General features: G+C 42.8%; 1 protein-coding gene across 1 annotated transcript; it reads right to left on the bottom strand.

The window, feature by feature from the left end:
- Positions 1 to 322: 322 nt before the first annotated feature.
- Positions 323 to 5,670, bottom strand: LOC123982267 (major intrinsically disordered NOTCH2-binding receptor 1-like). Its single transcript, XM_046067710.1, has 3 exons — positions 5,524 to 5,670; positions 3,545 to 3,787; positions 323 to 523 (listed from the first exon to the last, which is right to left on the bottom strand). Exons 1-3 carry the CDS (start codon positions 5,668 to 5,670, stop codon positions 323 to 325), a joined length of 591 nt encoding a protein of 196 aa, XP_045923666.1.
- Between the last annotated feature and the right edge of the window lie 14,444 nt (positions 5,671 to 20,114).

Genomic DNA, 20,114 nt, shown 5'->3' with positions numbered 1-20,114 from the left:
AGTCAGAATAACGAGTTGAATTTTATGGTGGAAAGATGTTCCTCTAAGGTTTAAATTGTCCTCAACTGCAACCTTTTTTCTACTATGGTCATCTGTCAATTTCTAACACTGTGGGGCAGAGCAAGATATTTCAGGAACTAATTGACAGGTTGCCTTAACATTTGCTCTGGATGTTCATGGTACCTAGAGAGTTTGCTGCAGTTTCAGCCAAAACATGTCCATTATGACTGTTGACTTTCTTGTAGTTCTCCGTCAAAATAAAAACAGAATAATATATGACCACCACCTACGAAGAGGTGAGGTCCTGAAATGTTCTCAGCAATCAGTTCTTCTTCTGGAGAACCACAACTGGCACTATAATAACAATAAGTACAGCACAAACAGACAAAATAATTGCAGAAAGAATCATACAAAGTCTTTTTCTTCTGTGTTCTGCCTCTTTCTTCTTCAGTAAAGAGTCAAAGCCTGGTGTGTATAGATCCTCGAGCCAAAAATCCAGATCTTTAGGAGTCTTCTCTTCCTCCTGCAAAGAAAATGAAAATAGGCTTAACTATGAAACATCACCATGTACAAATATGCCCTGTGCTTTTTGTTGTTGTGTAATACCTATACTAACTGATATGTGTTATTTTGTAACCTACCTGTTCCATTTATTCTCGTAATCAAAACTGAAGTTTGGGAAAGCCATTAGTCAACTGAACTGTGATCAACTGTAATTTAAAACTTTACTTTACAGTTACAAACTTTTATGGCAGTTAGTTTCCACATTTCCCATTTTCCCCTTGTTGCTTGTATGATAATGACAAGGATGTGTCCAGAGCAAGGACCGGTCTAGGTTATATGCATGGCCTGAAATTACTTTTTGGATTATCAATCAGAATGGCTACTATATTTTAAAATAATTTTTCACTAGTAACAGTTTTCTTGAAAATTTGAGCCCCATATGGTTTGACCATGTACTGGATGTAGGATGGGCCTGAGGCATTCGCAGCACAGTAGGCAAGAACTAGTGTCAATCAGATTCGAGCAGCTGGAAGAGTGGTGTAGTGTGGGAGAACTTGGGTAGGTTGAAGACTAGCCGAGCTGCTGCATTCTTGATCAGCTGTAGAGGTCAGATAGCAAATTCAGGCAGACCAGACAGGAGCGAGTTGCAGAAATCTCCATCTTATTTTGATCCTCCTGACCATTCATGTGGAACATGAAAGTGCAGGATTGGGTTGTCACAACGATGTTGACAGCAAAAGAAAGCTGGCCATCCTGTGTCACACCCAGGTTCTTTGCAGTGACTAATAATAATAACAATAACAGAATTGAGTGACTTGGTGTAAAGAGAAAAGTGGAGGGGACCCAGAACAGGGGAGCTTAACAAACCAGTGGCACCCTGTCTGCAAGTGGGTCTGGATGTGTGGGTGAAGTAGTAGGCTGAGGAGAGGGCTGCAGAGGTATTCTCAGTTGTGATCTAAGTCTCAGTTGTCCTTTTTAAACCCATAATACTGCTGTAAAAAAGACCCGTCATTAGAACAACTATGCTTTTTTACATTGAATTGCATAATGTTAGCCCAGTCACTGAACAACGCCGGCATAATGTAACACAACAGCATTAGCTAGTCTAGTGTGACGACATATGAGTCGTCACACATACATATTGGTCGAAACAACATTGCTTTGTAAATAATAATAATCGCAGGAGAACTGCTGTAAGCTGCTACCCTTCTTGTTCTTTGAGTAGTTAGCTGCTTTTTAAATCCCCTGATGGTGGGTCACACACATAGCACCTATTCGAAATATACCGGAGTAAAAAGCTGGAGGCTAACATGCTGCAGTTAGATGACTGGCATGCAGGCTAAAGGCTAGGAGGCTGAATGCTAGCAGACTAGAGCAGTTGTCAATTCCCCTGCAGTTCCAACTAGTACCTAGAGGAAATCTCTATCCGAGTGCCATTGTCAGAACTCTTTGTGCTCTATGCTGGAGGTGCAATAGTTCACCAGGGACTGAATGGTGTAAATCACCTCGTTCAGGCATCTGGTGGACAGCTTGAGGACGGTAGGTCTGGGGAGTTGGGGCAAGAGACAGAATAAATGTAGAGGGCTGGGGATGAGAGTGAGAGGCAAACTGTGACAAAAACAGCACACAATTAGACTAAATCAGAATCCTCAAAAAACTAAGCACATGGAAGTTAAGTGCAGCCAACCTTGAGATCATCACTGCCCACAGCATCTTCCAACCACCCAGCCAGTCCAGCTGGAGAACTGGAGCACTGCAAGCGCTGCGATCGCCCCAGGAAGAGGGGGAAGAGAGCCACGATAAAAGCTAAGATAACCCAGCTTGGACCTAAGTATATACCACTACCCAGCCTACTTTTGGCTAATGTCCGGTCCATAGACTGTAAAAATAAGGTGGACGTAGCCCGCTGAGGCAAAGAGGAGACATCAAGACAGACCTCAACACCAAAAATACGTTGCAAGCAACCCAGACTGTCACAGGCTACAAAAGCATCACGTGTGAGGCCAAATTGCCAGATGAGCTTAACACATTTATACTCACTTTGATCTCCTCAAATGTTTTTAATTTACTTAGGTGAAATTGAAGCGTAGTAATGTAGGTCCTCCTTCACTGAATGCATGCATGCTCCCGTGGCCATGGGTATACTCCCTGTCGGAGGGTAATTACCCTAGCACGACAGCGGCAGCATCTTTGGTGTGATAAGGTTGAGTCAACCTTGCAAAGTGAAGCATTGTGGTTCCTTGCAAATCTATGCCTTTATAATTTCAGTTTTTTTCCCGCACATTTATGACTTTAATCTCTCTGACTATTACCCCCCTCTCCTTCATATTTTTCCAAACCAATTCTGTCATTCATTCATATCCTGCTACACAGAAACATGTTTGCTTCCCTTCTGTATTTTTAATTCTTCATCTTTAGGTTTTCAGAGAGGTTTTTGTAATAGCTTTTAGCTTCCTCACACAACACTCCCGCACAAGCTTTTGTTTTACGTTAAATTAATGTATTTTTGAGTACATGTTGGTAAAAGTGTCTTTGTATATTTGTGAGTGTCTGTGTACAGATCATATTTGTATAACTGTATTTATTTTATGCAAACACATAAATAAATAGCATAATAACAATTATTCATTCTATGTATTTTATCGACTGATTGATCACATTTGCATTTCTGGGGCTCCATTAACTTAACTTAGTTTGGGGGCCTGAGGCTAACATTTGCTGTTGGGCCCCTATTGACAATCCACCCAGTAATTAATTATCATAAGTGACATGAGGTGAACCTGGAGTGTTTGCGGTCCCTGGGGGTCAGTTCTTAATTCAGCCTTGAGTCCATGTAGCAGTGCCTCAGTAGTGGCTCTCTTACAATAATAACCAGTTTGCAGAGTATGAAGGCAGAGTAGCACCTTTGTTCCTAACATTCTGAAATCAAATGAACAGTCTACACAGTGTATCCCTTCGTCTATCCAGCTGCACCCATCCATCCCCCAAACACACATTCATCCTCAATCATCCACAGCCTCTCTTCCTCTTCACAAATTACCTTTAAATAATCGGCAAGGTTGCCGTGGATTGTTTGCGTGTCATACTCCTTGACAGTCCAGGAAGGCTTGGACTTCTTGTTGTCCACTGCTTCCATCGATCTTATGTCCATGTACAGAGGGTTCCTTTTAATGTTGGACTTCAGAGTGACTGGAGTGATGTGCTTCTCCAGGTATCTGTCCACAAACACCACAGGAGTGCCCTCTGGGGATGGAGGAGACCTGCTTTGAGTATTTATCCTTTGCTCCCTCTGTGTAGAACAAGGAGGCAGGGATTTGTTCTCACCACATCCAGCTTAAGCTTTCAACACTTTCTATAGGGTAGATGACAGTAAGCTTATAGCATTTTTTTGTTTTCTTTAGCCATAGGCCATGTATTTCAAAAATAATTGCACATTTCTACTTTAAGAAAAAGCCCTCTTTTCCGCTTGAGAACTCTCTTTGACTCATCTTTTCTCATCCCTCCTCATCTTTTGCATAACTTCTCTCTGTATCTCATATTTATAATGTTGAAAATGCCATGAATTATTCAATAATTCCCACAATTACACCTCAGCCTTACTTTAGTTCTTCTTTCTGGTCTCTACAGCTTTTTACATGCTAGTTGTGTGATCATATTGTTCACCTTGTTATATCACTTTTTAAGTACTTAATTCATGGTTCTGATGATGTTGCTGTGATTAAGAATTCTGCCTTAAGCACACCCTCATGGCAAACACAGAGTTAGCTGTCAGTCGACAACTAGTTTCATGATTGCTGATGATAGGCAAAGTGGTCAGGTAACCCAAAGAGAGCCAGACTACATTGAACATGCTTTGTGATATGGGCCCCTGATGTGAAAGTGACCTTAGTTAAAGGTGGGGTAAGCAATTCTGGAGAAATCCAACACCATGAAAAATACCATGATAGAGAGCGAATGACACAGCAAGTACTGAAACTAACATTTGCTAAGTTGTGGGTCAGCAAACGGCTGTTACAGTTGCTGCTGCAACATGAAGCTAACACGTAGAGAGGGAAAACGGTCCCAGAGCCAGCAAAAGAGCAAACATGACAACAACAGCATGTCTTGGTGAACTAGAAAGTACCTGAACGTCTGTGAGTGAGTCATTTAACGTTACTAACTGGAATAGTGTTGTGTGGCGGGGTGAGAGCCACTTTGTTTGTTTCCCATTTACAGAACCAGGGTTGAGGACAAACATTGCAGATTCACTGAATTTAACAAAAAGACGTGTTTTGGATTAGAACTGCTTATTCCTCCTTCAATAGTATACTTTAGTTGTGCAAATTCCCTAACAAATTTGCTGAATTACTGAAATTACCACAGTCTAAAGCTGATGATACACAGAGCAATGTTGCCGTCAATGGTAATGAGTAAAGATTACTACCGTAATCCCCTTCCCCCATCACTCCGCCACCCGCCCCGCACCGCCACTATCTGTTCAAAACATAGTTAGACTTGCCACCAGCAAGACTGCCCAGCAACATTGCTCAAAAAGTTGCCCCGTGTATCATCAGCTTAGGATAGATGGTGTGGTATGTCGGACAGAATGTAAAGCCCAACAGAAGAAACTTTTGATTTTAGACTATATAAACTTTATTTCACTTAACTTTATATGTAATTTTCCTTGACTAACAGCTGTTCTGTTGTTACTTTCCTGTTCACAAAACGTCAGGATTCTCAATCAAACATTAGTCATACTCATGTCCCATGGTTTCTGATAAATACTGAATGCTGCACTGTCCTGTTCTCCTGTTTCAAGCCACTATCTCCACACGGCTCCAGATTATGAAGATGATCTTTGCTGGAAGATCATTCACGCAGACTAAATGCACAGAAATGAACATAGAGTAAAAAGGAATGGATGGTAAATAAGCTGTACTTATATAGCACCTCTCTAGTCTTCCGACCACTTAAAGCACTACATTCACTCTACCTCCCGAGCAACGTCTGCCCTGAGAGTAGCTTTGACATTGTCCATACCTGGGAGTAGACCCTGTTCTGCCAATGTCTCTGACTGGTCATGACTGCCCCGACCTGGAACATGCCGTGTGTTGCCGGCAGCATCCCAACGTCCAGTTGGAGGAACTTCTCAGGGTGGTTGTTGTTTGGCAGAACAGAGATGTCCATCCTGGCTCTCTCTCACTGACTGCATTACCTGCCGGCAGTCTGGCTGGGTGCACATGCTCACTACATCTTGCAAGCTCTGTAATAATTTATGAAGAGCAATTTATTTATGAGCCTGTATCACTTGCAGGTGTGTGTAACCCAACCTGACTATTAAGAGCCCGATGCTGAGAACAGTGTCAGAGGAGAGAGAGAGAGAAAGAGAGACGTGGAGATCTGGTGCTTTAGTTTACGTAATCTGCAAAGTCATCAATTGATTTTTAATTAGGGCTGGGCAATAAAACAACTATCACAATATAATTTTCCTCAGTAATAATGAGAAATGTTCAATGAATGTTTGATTTCATTCATTTGAATCACGAACGAATTAGCACTTGATTTTTCTATTAAGATATTTATTTTGTTGAAGAAAAGGTACTGAAAAAAGAGAATATTATCAGGAGGTTAATCCATAATAAAAAATAATGATTAGGAACAACCTTATATAAAATAATTAAAATTAGCTCCACACTCAACCAGTAAAATGCTGCTTACACAAGGATGCATGTGAAATTATACTCTAATGCTATAATATATTACTGTATAACATTAACAGGGACGTCTGTGAAGAACCTCAGTCATCAAGGTCATAATTATCCAAGAAAAGTTAAAGTCAGTAGCTACTGGAATTGGCTGAAAATACTTGAAGACTTTTCTTCAACGGAATCCAGTTGTTATTGTTATTGATTGTCCTTCCTTGTATTACAGTTTCTCTCAATTCCATTTTTCTAAAAGCACACCCATTTCCCTAAACTCTACACACAAATCCCTTCATTTGTCATTGCCTACACCATGTGGTCATTGAGAAAGCACTAATATTCAATATTGTTCACTTAAGTCAGCACAGGTTGACCTCAGTTAGCACACACCTACCCAGGTGGAAACACAAACATTCAAAATTGATAACACACCAATCAGAACCTTCAGTAGATAAAAGGGCCAGAGTCAGTTCATTCAGATTTGGAGAAAAGGATCCAGAGAAATCTGAAGGAAGACTCAAAGGACACCAGAGAGGAGGAGGAGGAAGATGAGGAGGAGGTGAAGGAAGAGAAACAGTAGGAGCTGGAGGAGGGAGGAGGTGGAGAAGAAGGTGGAGGAGGTAGAGGGAAGAGAAGGAGGGAGGAGGAGGAAAAGGAGGAGGAGGTGGAGAACGAGAATCTCTGGCCTGTCCCAGACCGAAGACAGGATGCTGGGGCAGAATAATTTGTTGTTTGGTGTGTTGAACTGTACAGTACACTAAGGAATAAAATATGTGCATTTGTAATTTCTTTTGTTGTGTCCATCATGTGAAATGTTTTTGAGGGGGAGAACCACAAGCAACATTACTAATAACCATTTTTTGTAGTATTGTTTTGAATTTATCCCACCAGCTTGTAAGACTGTGTTGTAGTGTGTGTGTGTGTGTGTGTGTGTGTGTGTGTGTGTGTGTGTGTGTGTGTGTGTGTTTTTGAGGGCTTGTGTGTTATGTCTGGGGGCAAAGAAAAAAATTTTCAGCAAGATTGAATGGTTTTGAGTGGAGAGCTTCATTTCCCCCTGAAAATAGGATGTTTGGGGAATTAGCTGAGAAGTTGTGGATTTGTGTTTCGAGTTTTGAGAAAAAGAGGCATAATTTCAAGAAATGTGTCTAAGCAATCGACAAAAACTGTAACAGAGACCATTTTTCTGCACTGAATACTTTTGTTTTTAATCATTAAAAGGTCCAGTGTGGAATATTTCTGAGGATCTAGTGACAGAAATACAATATAATATCCATAACTATGTTTTCAGTTGTGTATGTAAGACCTTACATAATAAACCGTTTTTATGTTTTTATTACCTTAGCATGAGCCATTTATATGTAGATAACCACGAGTCCCCTTACATTGGGTAATTTTCTATACTCGCCCCAATCATATCTCTTACTAGCCCCCACCCCCTCTGCTCTCTGTTTCTTGTGTTACGGCCCCCCCAAAAGATCTTCAGACGGCTGCTACCAAATGCGCGAAAACAATATATGTTTGCTACCGGGGCTGCAGTAGTTTCAGCATCAGTTGCAGTATCCGACGTAGAGCAGGCACAGGCACTTGAAGGAGTAAAAGGGGAGCCGTGGCCACTGCCAGGCAGAGGAGGAGGCATGTGTTAGTAAGTCACATGGCAGAGGGAGAGAGAGAGCAGGAGGAGAGTGGAGGTGAAGCGATAAGCATGGAGTAGCTCAGCCTGTAGGGAGGGAGGGTCATTTACACTGGGAACGCTGGGGACATGTAGGCTACCCACCACTTTTTGAAAGCATATGTTAAAAATGTTCTGAAATATAGCTTGCACCAAGAAATGTTAATTAAACAAATAAAAATGCTATGAAAAAGGTTTATTTGCACAATAAGCCTGCAATGCAATGTAAATATAGAAGAAAACTCTGTGTGGTCCAAAAAAGGTAACGTAGGCTAAAAACAATAATAAGCTACTGATTACTGCATTATATTCTATTCTATTTTTATATTCTGAATTGTCACCTGCCACCTGAATTTTGTGCTTCCCTGGTGCAGAAAATGTCTCCAGAATGCAGGAAATTAAGGGTTTAATGCTCCAAATCTTGTGGGGGAGGACCACCAGGCTCCCCTATCAACTATTTCATCAATAAATTTTTTTATAAATAGTAGGCCTATTAAAATATATTCTTGTCTTGTTGTCATGCCCACAATCTTGTGCAGTGTTACGTCTCATGGGCTAAGTGTTTCGTCACACCCTTAATCTGAGCCCTTAAATGGAAGGATGGTGTCCGACCGATTTTGGTAGGCCTCATGGTCCAAAAATGCCGATTTCGAGAGCCCTCTAACCGAGGTCGCAATCCCTCTAAGCGATGAACGAGATTGTCTGTATAATTTGCCTGCACTAATAGCGCCACCTATTGTCCTAATTGCATCAAATGTTGTATATGGCGTCGGGAACCTGTGTTGAATAAACAGCTAGAGTTTCATATTAAAGGGAGTTGTGGTATCAGAGATAAAAAAGGAATGTATGTCTATGGGATTGTCATTTGATATCAATTAACAGCGCCACCTAGAGGCCGATTGACAGCAAATTTCATCCGGACTCTCAGGAAGGCATGCCACATAAGGTCCCCAATGTTGGTTAACATTGGACTTCCTAAACCTAAGATAAATGATTGTTAAGGTTTACGAATGTGCGATGTACTGGCACATAGTTATGAGGCAAAATGTCCCTTGGTTCAAAATGACATTCAAATGAATAGGATTTTCCCAGCTATAATCAGCTTCGATTATTGCGCCACCTTAAAGCCGAATTACACCACATTTTCAGGTGTCATCTGGGGCCCATAGAAATAACATCTGGCTGCGCAATGTGAGCACTGCTCACGCTGAGCCCCTTGCTCAAGCCACGCCCCCTCACGTTACAGTCTGTAATGATTGGCTGTTGCCGCAGCACCTTTCTGCATGGTCTGTTCTGCACATGCTTATTTAAAACTTTATTTACAACACAATATTATACAAATATATAGGCAATTATAGCATTTGCATAAATACTGAAATTATAATTAAAGACTCTTTCCACAAGCTAAATGTAAAAGTTATCTGGGAACGTATAATAAGCAATTCAAACATAGCCTAACTAGTGCAATATTAATTATTTTTTTCTCTTGTCAATAGTACTAGTGACATGAAGAAAAAAAAATTACTTCCATTAACATTTTTAAACTTAAACTCCGATCTTGATATGCATGTTTCCCCAGCAGTGAAAGCTGTTAGAGACAAGACAAAGACAGTTAACTGTCCCATTGCATGTTTGGCATAATAAGCAGGCAAAAATAGAAAACCAAAGACAATAACACAACCAGCATGACTGGTGCATCTGTTTATTGAGGATGTCCACAAATGTTAAAATACCACAATATAATAAATAAATAAAAAGCACAGATCAATAAATAAGGTGAGTATATGATTATTTAGATTAACAACATTAAACAGCTGAAATGAATTACTTTTTAAGTTCATATTTTGCTGCACTGAGCTGTGATTACCTACCTGCTGCTTCTGCTGCTGTCACGATTCTGTCTGTTGTGTCTTGTTGGGGAGTCTGTTGGTGTTCTGTTATCTGCTTGTTCCGTGTAGTTCTGGTCTGATCTGTTTAGTTTCATTAATCTGATTTTGATCATTCTGCTTTAGTTTCTGTGTGGCCTTGTTTATTATTTTATTCATCTAAACTTTAAGTTTACTTAGTATCTGTTTTGTCTCTTATCTTAGTTCCCAATCCTGTGCCTTAGTTCATGCCTTAGTGTTTATTTCTGGTCTGTAAATTCTGTGTTGTTTTGCCCATGTCTGCTCTGAGTTCTAGCGTACCCTCAGTCTGTGTTCCTTTTTGGTGTTAGTTTATTTGTGATCTGTCTGCTTGTGTCGGAGTTACATTGTTTATATTCTGAATTGTTCCATCTTATTTTGATATGGCCTGTGTTTAGTGTCCAGTAGCCTGTGTTTTGTCTGTTCTCCCAGTAATCCCTCTGCCTGCCTGTCTCGTCAGTCCTGATCTCTGTCACCGGTGTTGCTCCCGTCTGCTCGTTAGTCCCTGGTGTACATATGTTTGGTGTTTCTGTTCAGTCCCCGACCGGTCATTGTAGCTTGTCGTGCTCTGTCTTGTGTGTTGCCCTCTGCCTGCTCGTTTCGTGTGGATTTCGATTTTGGATTTCCTTTGGATAAATTGTTTGTCTAGACAGTTGGTTATTTTGGATTCTTGAATTCTACCACTAGTAAGTGTGTACGACTTAAGCTTGTTTAATAAACCTCTGAACTCTGTACCTGCTCTGCTTGAGTCCTGCATTTGGGTCCACCAACCTTTAAACCTACCACACCTAATTGCTCAAGCCAAGCCCCCTGAGCTACAGTCCCTTCTCGGACCCTTCCCACCCATAGGGAACAAATTACCCAAATTTGGTATCAATTGGACCCATTCCTTATGGTTATGAAAATATAAAATGAAGGTAAGTCAATGGGAACGTCTTTAATCTGCAATAACAACATGACCTACGGGCCTATTAGGGTCAACTTTGGTCCCTGGAGTCAGGAGACCGTCATGAACAATTCGGCTTCAGAGTCATGTCAATGTGACTTGTGGTTATGAAGGAACAGATAATTGCTATTACACAGCGCCACCTAAAAGGTAATTTCACCAATAGCCCGTCAGGAGGGCGTGCCACATAAGTTCACCTAGTTTGGTGTAGATTGGCCATTCCAAACCTAAGATATGACATCACTTACTGTTTTTTGGGTTTTGTGCAAACATTTGTTAGTGTATAATTCGCACATTTTTTGGTGGATCAAAATTTCCTTAACAAACTTTTAGCTTTGTCCATCGATGGTCTGTGCCAAGTTTGGTGCCGATCAGACTTGCGGCTTTGGAGGAGATAACAGACAGGGCACAGTGATCAGGGGTAGCAGACAGAAACTAACAACCAACAGAACAACAAACAACAGAAAGACAGAGACTAGGGGCCCGTTCTTCGTATGTCGCTAAGTCACTTAGCTGGATTTGATTGTTGGAACAACTATAAATTAAGTAGTTATTTATGCACTTGCAAGTACTTCCTCCAAAGGACAGTCATCTGAGAGGGTTTCTTCACTGTCCTGTGCAAAAGAAACTAATGGGTATTACAAAATGTTGCACTTTCTTTCCTTTTGATGTAAAGTTAGAAAAAGTCCACTTACTGCACATGCTTCAGCCACCACTTGCTTGGGAACAGGTAAAAGTGTTAGTGTATTATGTAAAACTGCACAAAAGAGGAGAACACAATGGCATTACAGTGAACTACACTAGGAAAAAATGTGATCAATAACATATTGCAAATATTTTTACATTGTTATGCAGTTTTTACCTTCACAAGTCAAAGCAATTCATCACTACTCAATATTTATCAGTTGAAATGACTGTACCAGCCATTTGGATTATAGGCATACTTAATTTAATGCAGCAACAAATTATTTACAGTGTAGCAAGATAATTTAAAACTCTTTTACCAGTAATGAAGGGGTTGCTACTGGTCCCTGGCTTTTGGTCTAAGGAAGAGCTGCCCCCAGGGATGCCCTCCAATGGGTCGGTTCACATTTAAACCAAGGGCCAGCTCTTCTGCCGGGGTATAATGTGGGGGTGCAGGACCACCACCTGTTTTTTTTTCTGCTCTGCCTTTTTCTTGGTTGCTGTTATAAACAGACAAACACATAATTTAACATTTATTTTGGTAAAAGAGACTAAACAGTTGAAGTAGAAAAGATTACCATTTTGAAGAATGTTTTTGTATTTCACTTTTACTTGTTCCCATGTTCTAGTGGGTCCTGAGGTGGCTCTGACATTAAGCAATTATGAAATTATTAAAATACAAGAATATATACTGTAATAAGTGATAGAACCATAACATGGAGCACTTACGCATTTAATTTGTCTGCAACTTTTTGCCAGCCCTCTCTCCTGGCTTTTGCACATTCTGAGGGTGTTCCCTGGCGTTTGAATTAAGTTTTCAAATTCTGTATATCCTTCTAGCAATGACTCTTGCTCTGCTGCGGAGAAAAACTGAGCGCGCTCTTTGGCCATGGTGAACAGCCAATAGCAGCGTTGCTGATCAATGTTTCTATTATCGATACATATCCCCTTTTAAACCAGCACATGAATGTGCAATTATCTCCGATAACTCAATCCAGCTGTACTAATCATAACCGGCAGGTGTGTTCGAAGAACCCAATTAGCCAGATCATGATTAGGCCGATGATATTATCTTGGATGTCTCATTTGATCTTGGATGTTTTAAGCAACGTACCAAGAACGGGCCCTAGGATGAAACAGTAGACAAGACCAAAATAATAACTAACACTGCAGTACACAGACCAGGAGCAACACTAGGACATGAACTAAGAACTAAGGCACAGTACTAAGAACTAAGATCAGAGACAAGACAGATAATAAGTAAACTTAAACATGCTAAAGAACAAAAGACTAAAACTTAGCTACAAAACACAAAACCCTAAACATTACAAGATCCAAACCCATGAAAATAGACTAAACATGAAACAACATGAACACAAACCCACATTCCTAACAGTTCCCAGCAAAAGTTTGCAGGCATTCATGTCAGTGATTTATCGCAAAATGTGGTTGATGGATTTTATTGTTGTTGTGGAGATGTGTCTGGTCTGGCATGCTGTGCGCTTGTTGCCGCTGCCAGAGGTTGTCATTTACTGCGGCGTGGTAAGGACTTCTTTTTATCCTCGTGCCTTTCAGTGTATTGTTGTGCGGGTGGCACTAACAAGCGTTCTCTCATAGATCCGGCTTTATTTCGGCCATGGATATTCCCCGTGTGGATAGATGAACACCTGGGCTGCTGGCATTGGGTGCCTCGGTAAGCTGAATGCCTCCCTGTTCCGACCCGTTTGGTGTTTATCAAGATCTGACAGTCTTCTTTGTTATAGTTGGGTGCTGTGTGGCTGCGCAGATTGCTTTCCCCCCTGCCGGGGTCTGAGGGTGGCGTGTCCTGTAAAGTGGTAAGTACCTTGTTTGCCTGTTTGCTACAGTTTATCGTGGCCCTGTTTTAATGGTGTGTTTTCACATCACAGCAGGACCGAGCTACAGCCGTGTGCATGCTGCTGTTGAGGCTGCCGGGTGCCATAGTTATCTAAGAGGTTAACACTCCCCGGCGTGTTTCTCCTCCCACTCTTGCTGCTGTGGATATCGGTCTAAAACTGTGCTTTGCTGTGTATTGACACAGTGTCTGGATATATGACTGTCCTGGATGCACAGAACTGGTTTGGAGCGATACATTTAAGTGTTTGAATATCCAGACTTTGGCTCTGTAAATATCGGTATCAACTGGATACATATTGCATGTGGGTTTTTTTTTTTTTTTCTCTAATACGCATTACATACCTTTTTAATAGAGCAGGTGTTGCTATTAATATGACAAAAGAAAATTGCATATTTTTTTATAATTACTTTATTGTCTCTGCCCCCTAACTTTTGATAAAACGATCTCTGTGCTTTAAAGGTCTTTGGCCTATCCCAAGTGGCGTTGTTGAACATTTTCAGCTTCTCAAGTGTCATAGGCCACTTGTTCTGCCACAAAAGTAAGCATTGAAGCACCTTTCCTTAGCATTTAGAGAATCTGATCAGCTCTTATCATGGCTGCCACTGAAAGTTCCCATGAAATCAAAATCGATTATTTGCTTTTATTGCATATGCTTTGCACTATATGTAATACTAGTATCTGGGCCAACAATGATAAAAGTTGTTTTGTAGGTGTTCTTGATGGTATTTTAGAGTTTGTCATTCCCTGAAAAACTATTTTAAAATGTTGATGAATCCTGCACTTGGGGCTGTGTATTAACTGCGCGTCCAATGAAAAGCCTTTTTTTAATGCATTGTGTTTCTGGGGACAGGTAGGCCTCACTGGTTACTGTACAACAACACATCTTAACTGATTTTGGTGAAACTCAGTCATATTTGATGGGGAGAAAAATATTTTCTGGTTCTCTCTCTGATGTCTTCCGGCTGCTTTGCCTCAACTTTCTGTGATTTATGGAGCTTACTGATAAACTGCTTTACTTGTTGCTAAAGTAACAGCCAATTGCTACTAATTAGTTGCTGTTATCTAGTTAGCTGTCATATTAACTTAATAGCTGACTGTGCCTGAGCTTGGATCACTGGCGAAGTGTTTAAACCTCTAACGTTACTCAAGCTCTGGAGGTTTTCAGACGAGTCTATGGCCAGGGGCGGGGGACCCAGCAGGGAGTGATGGCAAGTAGCAGCTCCAGAATGGGCGCCTGGAGCGGACAACAAAACCGCACTCAGCAGCCTCCCAGTGAACACAGCCTCAAAGACCAACAGGGAATACAGCAACGTTAGCGAGACTTGAATTGTATCTGTCTGCATCTGTAGCAAGGTAACTCTGTTAGCTGTGCAGCTATGCGTCCCATTAGCTGACTCCGATCCCGGGGTTCCTAGAACCAAACCCGACAAGAAAACCACCTCTGTACTGTATTCTCTATGGTCAACTTGGCCTCTGTCGGTCTCAAATGTGTTGTGTCCCGGCCACTGTGTTCACTTGGGAGCTTAAACCATGCAGTCCGCAGAGAGTCTGCATGACTTGGGGGTTTGTGTTTTAACAGGAAACGTGTAAATATCCTGAAGCAAATAGCACTCCACTTTACATTTCATTGGAACTTTAAATATTTCCAAGTCACTTCACTCAGTTAGGAACCTTCCTAAGTAAAAGACTTTTCGACCGCAGCCAAAAGGTTTTGCACCGGTTGTAAGTAATATTACTTTACTTATTAGGGGAGAGTAGGGTGAGTGGGGCCAGTTTTTACTTGAAGTGTCTTTAAAGTGAGGACATGACAGTAATGTGGCCAACTAAAATATGTACATATTTTAGGATGTGGTGCATTCCGGGGAAAAATCCATTTGGATCTAAAATAAGTTGAGCCACATGGGGGTTGGGGACATCAATGTCATTTGCTGTCCGCCCAAAGCTTTAGGAACCTTGACTATAGCTTAATAATTGCACAAATTTCTGGTAATTTGTTAGTAATTAATGATTCAAATATTCAAAATCGTTGAGTTAATCAGTCAGTCTCAGATCTGAGGGCGAATCCTCTGTACAGGGACCAAGGACGCTACACAGTACACACACACAAATCACTATAATCAAGGTGAAATTTATTGACTGACTAAAGGGAATACAACAGTGTGAGTAAATATGGGAATATTAGAGGAATAACAGTCAAACCAGAATGTAATGAACAGAATATGCAGTAAGACCAAAATCAGGATAATGGGCTCAATGGAATTTCAGTTTGGTGTTGTGGAGGGAGAATAATTTTAAGGGAACGAATGATCGTAAGTTATGTTGCAAATTGAGTTTAAATAAACTAGGGGATTAGGACCAACTATAGGGCACCAACCAGTCACAGAATGTAGTTTAAGCATTACTTTTGTCGTTTTCCCCCTCTGGCCAAGGCTCGCTGTCATCTGGCTCGTTCTTTGGTCAGACCCCCGGGTTCTTAGCACGCTACCTGGCTCCTTGAGCAAATTTTAACCGACTGATTGTCAGGAGTCCCTGACTGACTGGAGGTTGTGGGAAAGACGCTTGCAGTAACGGGCGGTCCGCCCTGGTTTGGCGCTCTGAGTTCGGGTTGGTGTCGCTACAGCTCAGTGGAACACACTCCAACTCTATCATTGGAGCAGCGGCTTAGTTCAACCCGAGATGAGGATTGACAGAACTTTCTGGGTTAAAAGTTGTGTAAAATGGTCGGATAACTTAAAACAACAAAATCAAATAAAACACATACATTCGCCGCAGGTTCGCGAGGTCCAGGTAATATAGGCTAGCAGTGGCGTGGGGTGGGGTAAATTTTTGGGGAAGCCAAGTGAAAGGGGATGTCCTTTTTGGAGGGCAATTATCTAATGCATTGTGCTATTACAGTGCAGGGTATAATTTGTTATCAATACACACGCTGAAAGTTGCCTTTACCGAGACTCTCTCTCTCTCTCTCTCTCACCCACCCCAAATAGCATACACAGCCCGCTGCTTATGGTGCAGGTTAAGAATAAAAGGAGCATTCACAAGCTCAATCAGAAGATGATTGAAGACATTTGCATAATAGCAGTGGTGCATGTATCAAATAGGCCTACATATTTCTTAATGCTTGGCCAAATGTTCATACAACACAACATCACTGAAGACTAACAACCGAACACCAGACGGACAGAGTATAGACAATTATTCAGGTAGCCTAGCCTGGCCCAGTGCCCTGTGGCAGGTGCTGTCTCTGGTGCTCATTATCTACAGTATGCGTACACAACCGCAGTAAAAACAATATGGTTACTTCAACTGACTATTCATTCAGCAGCTAAATCCAGGCAAGCAAAGCAAAACAAACATAACCACACCAAAAATCGCACAAATGGCTGCAGTTCAGTTAAGTTCAGAGAGAGAAGGAGGTGACATTTCACTCACCCTATCTAAAAAGGAAGGCCATTCTCCTGTCTGTCATGGTGGCAAAGTGGTCAATAACCAAGTTATAGAATTTCCCACTGGCTTTTCATCCTCCGCAACAACAGTCAGTCGAAGTTTGGCACTACTATCTAGCCACACTGTACGGATATAAGTTTCCTCAGTGTCCAAAACCCCTTTTTTCTCTCCACGCACAGCTCCAGTTTTGACGTAGGTCTTCCGTCAGATTTAATCTAAAGTTGCAGCTGTAGTGATAGTTTAGTAAAACTACTTATTATAACTAAAAACTCAAAATCTCCATCCTCCATAACCGCACCAGCTAAAGTTCCTAACAGCTCCCGTTATTTCATCTGAATGACGTTGATCGCGTGCTGTGATTTGATTGGCATGAAGCCAGACAGCGGCTCATCCTGACTAATCACAGTTGGGCATTCTGTGGGGAAATAATCAGGTGAGCCAGGGCTGCATGGTACTTTTGATGTTGATGGTAATTTGTGGTTGGAAAGGGGTTTTCATGCCCTTTTGCTGTCCTGGAGAGTGTCTTCAGTGACACCTTAACGGTTGGTTAACGGACTGGTTTGGATAGTTCCTGGATAACAATCCTTCAGTGATGCATGTCTGATTGAGTCTATGCAGGTCCTTACCAAAGGGATGTCTCTAGTTTGTATATCAAAGGCGAAGGACACCCCCCCCCCCCCTTTGGCAGAATCTGATCTTACCTCCTCCTTGAGGTGAGAGGCTGGTTGATCCACTACAATTGCAGTAAACTAGCTGGCTCAACTTCCCCCAGGTCTTTTGGCTCATATTACCCCATCCCTGCCATTTTAACAAAACTGTGTCATCCAGCAGTTTAAGGGTAATGTCATGCTAACAATATAGCCTCATATTGTAACTTCCTAAAGCACTGACACATTTCTCAAACCTATCTGTAATTGTTTAGACACAAGAATCAGGACTCCTTGAACATAAAAAAACCACTTTGAATGGCAAAAAACAGTTTTTTGAACTTAAATGTGCTTATCACTTATTCCATGGGCCTCTCTCCATCACAGGGTGAGTAAAACAGATGACTCAAAAATGTGTGGTCACATAAACAATTTTGTCTATGGTTGCCGAGAAGCCAGGGGTGGCTCAACTTCTCCACAGGCTCAAATAACCCCTCTCTCCCCTACTGGGTGATGAAAGTAATTAGTCACGTTACTCGTTGCTTTACTATATATTACTTTCACAACCTCCTCAAACAAAGCAATCTCTCCTGAACTCCCGACTTTTTAACTAATATCATATTCATAACATCAGCAAGGATTAACTTAATGCCACCAGATGAAATAAAAAATAAAGCAAGAGTAAATCCTAACTTTTGAACTACTGTTTTTCTGCACATGTATTTATAAGAGCAGTATTCAGTGTTTCCAGCCCAAGCATCACTGGCAGATGCGACCAGAGTTTCTTTCTGAGTTTCACGTTGCTGTGCTGCTTCTGCAGATGCATCAATAAAATAGCGGTTGAAAACCTTTTGCTGGTCGCACAAAGTTCACAACGGACGACAATTTTCTTTGCATGTTAGACTGTGAGACCATAATCGCAGTAGCCTACTTACAGCCAACTTAGCTTCTTGGCTAACAGCTGACTTGAACAACATAAGGTCACGTCAAGGATGGTGCGTTCAGTAACAAAGTAACGCAAGTTTTGTCGGAGCTGACCTCAGCCCTGCAAGCCCGCTGCACAATGTTTCGAGGAAACGTGTCACTCAGTCTGGAAACCGTAGCAAACCAGTGCAAAACCTTTGGAGCTTGAACTTTCCCCTGGTTCACCAGCATGGGAATGTCACCAGAGACACCAGTTTTATTTCGTATAGGCTTCGCCATCTAAGGCCATCGCTGTTGGTTTACATCTGCGTGCGCCTGTGTAGCACTGATAAATTTTGTCTACACCCACCCACAGCGTGGGCCTCTCCTACGTCCGCACCTTGTATTTATACAATGGTGAGACCCAGCCATCGGCTCCCATTTTTCCTCAGCACTGAGCTGTCTAAAGAGCAGAAGATCTGTCTAAAGAGCATAAGATTTCCAGCAGGGAAAAAAGTAGAACGATGTCTTCCATCAAGCTGGCCAGAACAGGGTGAGACGCCGCTACAACCGCACGGATGTGCGGTGTCTGCCACATGGGCTACATCGTGCTGGGTGATCTCCAGAACACCTGCCCTGTACAGATACTCTTCACTGACACTATCCTTCTGTGCATCCAGGGGTAACCATTTGTTCACAGAAGGCAGGCTGTGCCATATGAGCCCACGAAAGCGGACATTACGGACGGGGTACACACTATTGCCACTCCCCAGCGAGACCACCGCGGCCCCAAGAAGGACCGCCAGCACCACGGTTGGCCTGAGACTGCTGCAGACGCAGCTCCCTACACCGTCCCCCGGGCCTCCTGCCCCGCCGGCTCAGCTCGGGCTCCCAAGGTGCCAGGGGTGGCCTACTCATGTTCTAACTCCCCTGTGCAGCCACGCCGTTCGGGGAAGCGCCAGTGACATTTAGGGGGGAATTGTGTGTTCACTGTTCATGTTCTGCCTGCACCTGCTCTATTGAGACGAATGTGTGCCCAATCGGGGGCCGTGCCTCACCTCGCGTTCAGATTAACACGCATGCTTGCCACGCAGGGAAGCGCTCCTTCCTGCCTGGTGACGCGTGAGAGTGCCCACGATCCTTCTTCCCCCTGCTGGGAGTGGGACCCTCCTGACCGGCGGCTCATGGAGACCGCTGTCTGCCAGGCCCCCCCCCCCATTGCTGGTGTCCCGGCCCATTAGGGGCGGGCCCCCATGGGCCGGGGATGGCATCACTTCATGGCCACCAGGGCACCTCATCAGCAGGTCCGACCACTTTCAGAGTGATACTCTGTGGTGGCTCCTTTCCTGTTCTATGGGCAGGTGGATGAACAGCCTGGTCACAGTCTGCAGTTCGCTTCCCCCCAATAGGAAAAAGTTCTCTCCTCCCCAGCTCAGATTGCTGCCCTCTAGGTGGAGATCCAGGAGCTCCTAGAGAAGCAGGCTATCTTGGAGTGTGTACGCCAGGGAGACTAGCTGACCTCCACGTATTTTCACGTTCCTGTCATCCCAGAACACAGGAAGTTCCTGCGCTTCTCTTTCCGGGGCGTCCAGTACCAGTAAAACCGCCTGCCATTCGTTACTCTCTGGCCCCACGCACCTTCTCCAAGTGCATCGAGATGGCCTTGGAGCCACTGCGACGGACGGGCATCAGAGTCCTGTTTTACCTGGACGACCTGCTGCTGCTGGCACGGTCCCAGGACGAGGCGTTGGTGCAGACGGCCAAGCTTGTTGCACACCTGTCTTGCCTGGGGTTTCACGGTGAACTGGGAAAAGTGCTCCCTTTTCCCTCCCAGACACTCACCTATTCCTCTCCTT

This window comes from Micropterus dolomieu, linkage group LG13 (genome assembly GCF_021292245.1).
Source record: "Micropterus dolomieu isolate WLL.071019.BEF.003 ecotype Adirondacks linkage group LG13, ASM2129224v1, whole genome shotgun sequence".
Taxonomy (NCBI): Eukaryota; Metazoa; Chordata; class Actinopteri; order Centrarchiformes; family Centrarchidae; genus Micropterus; species Micropterus dolomieu.
Note: the sequence above shows the minus strand (reverse complement) of the source record. Positions and strands in the feature narration are given on the sequence as shown.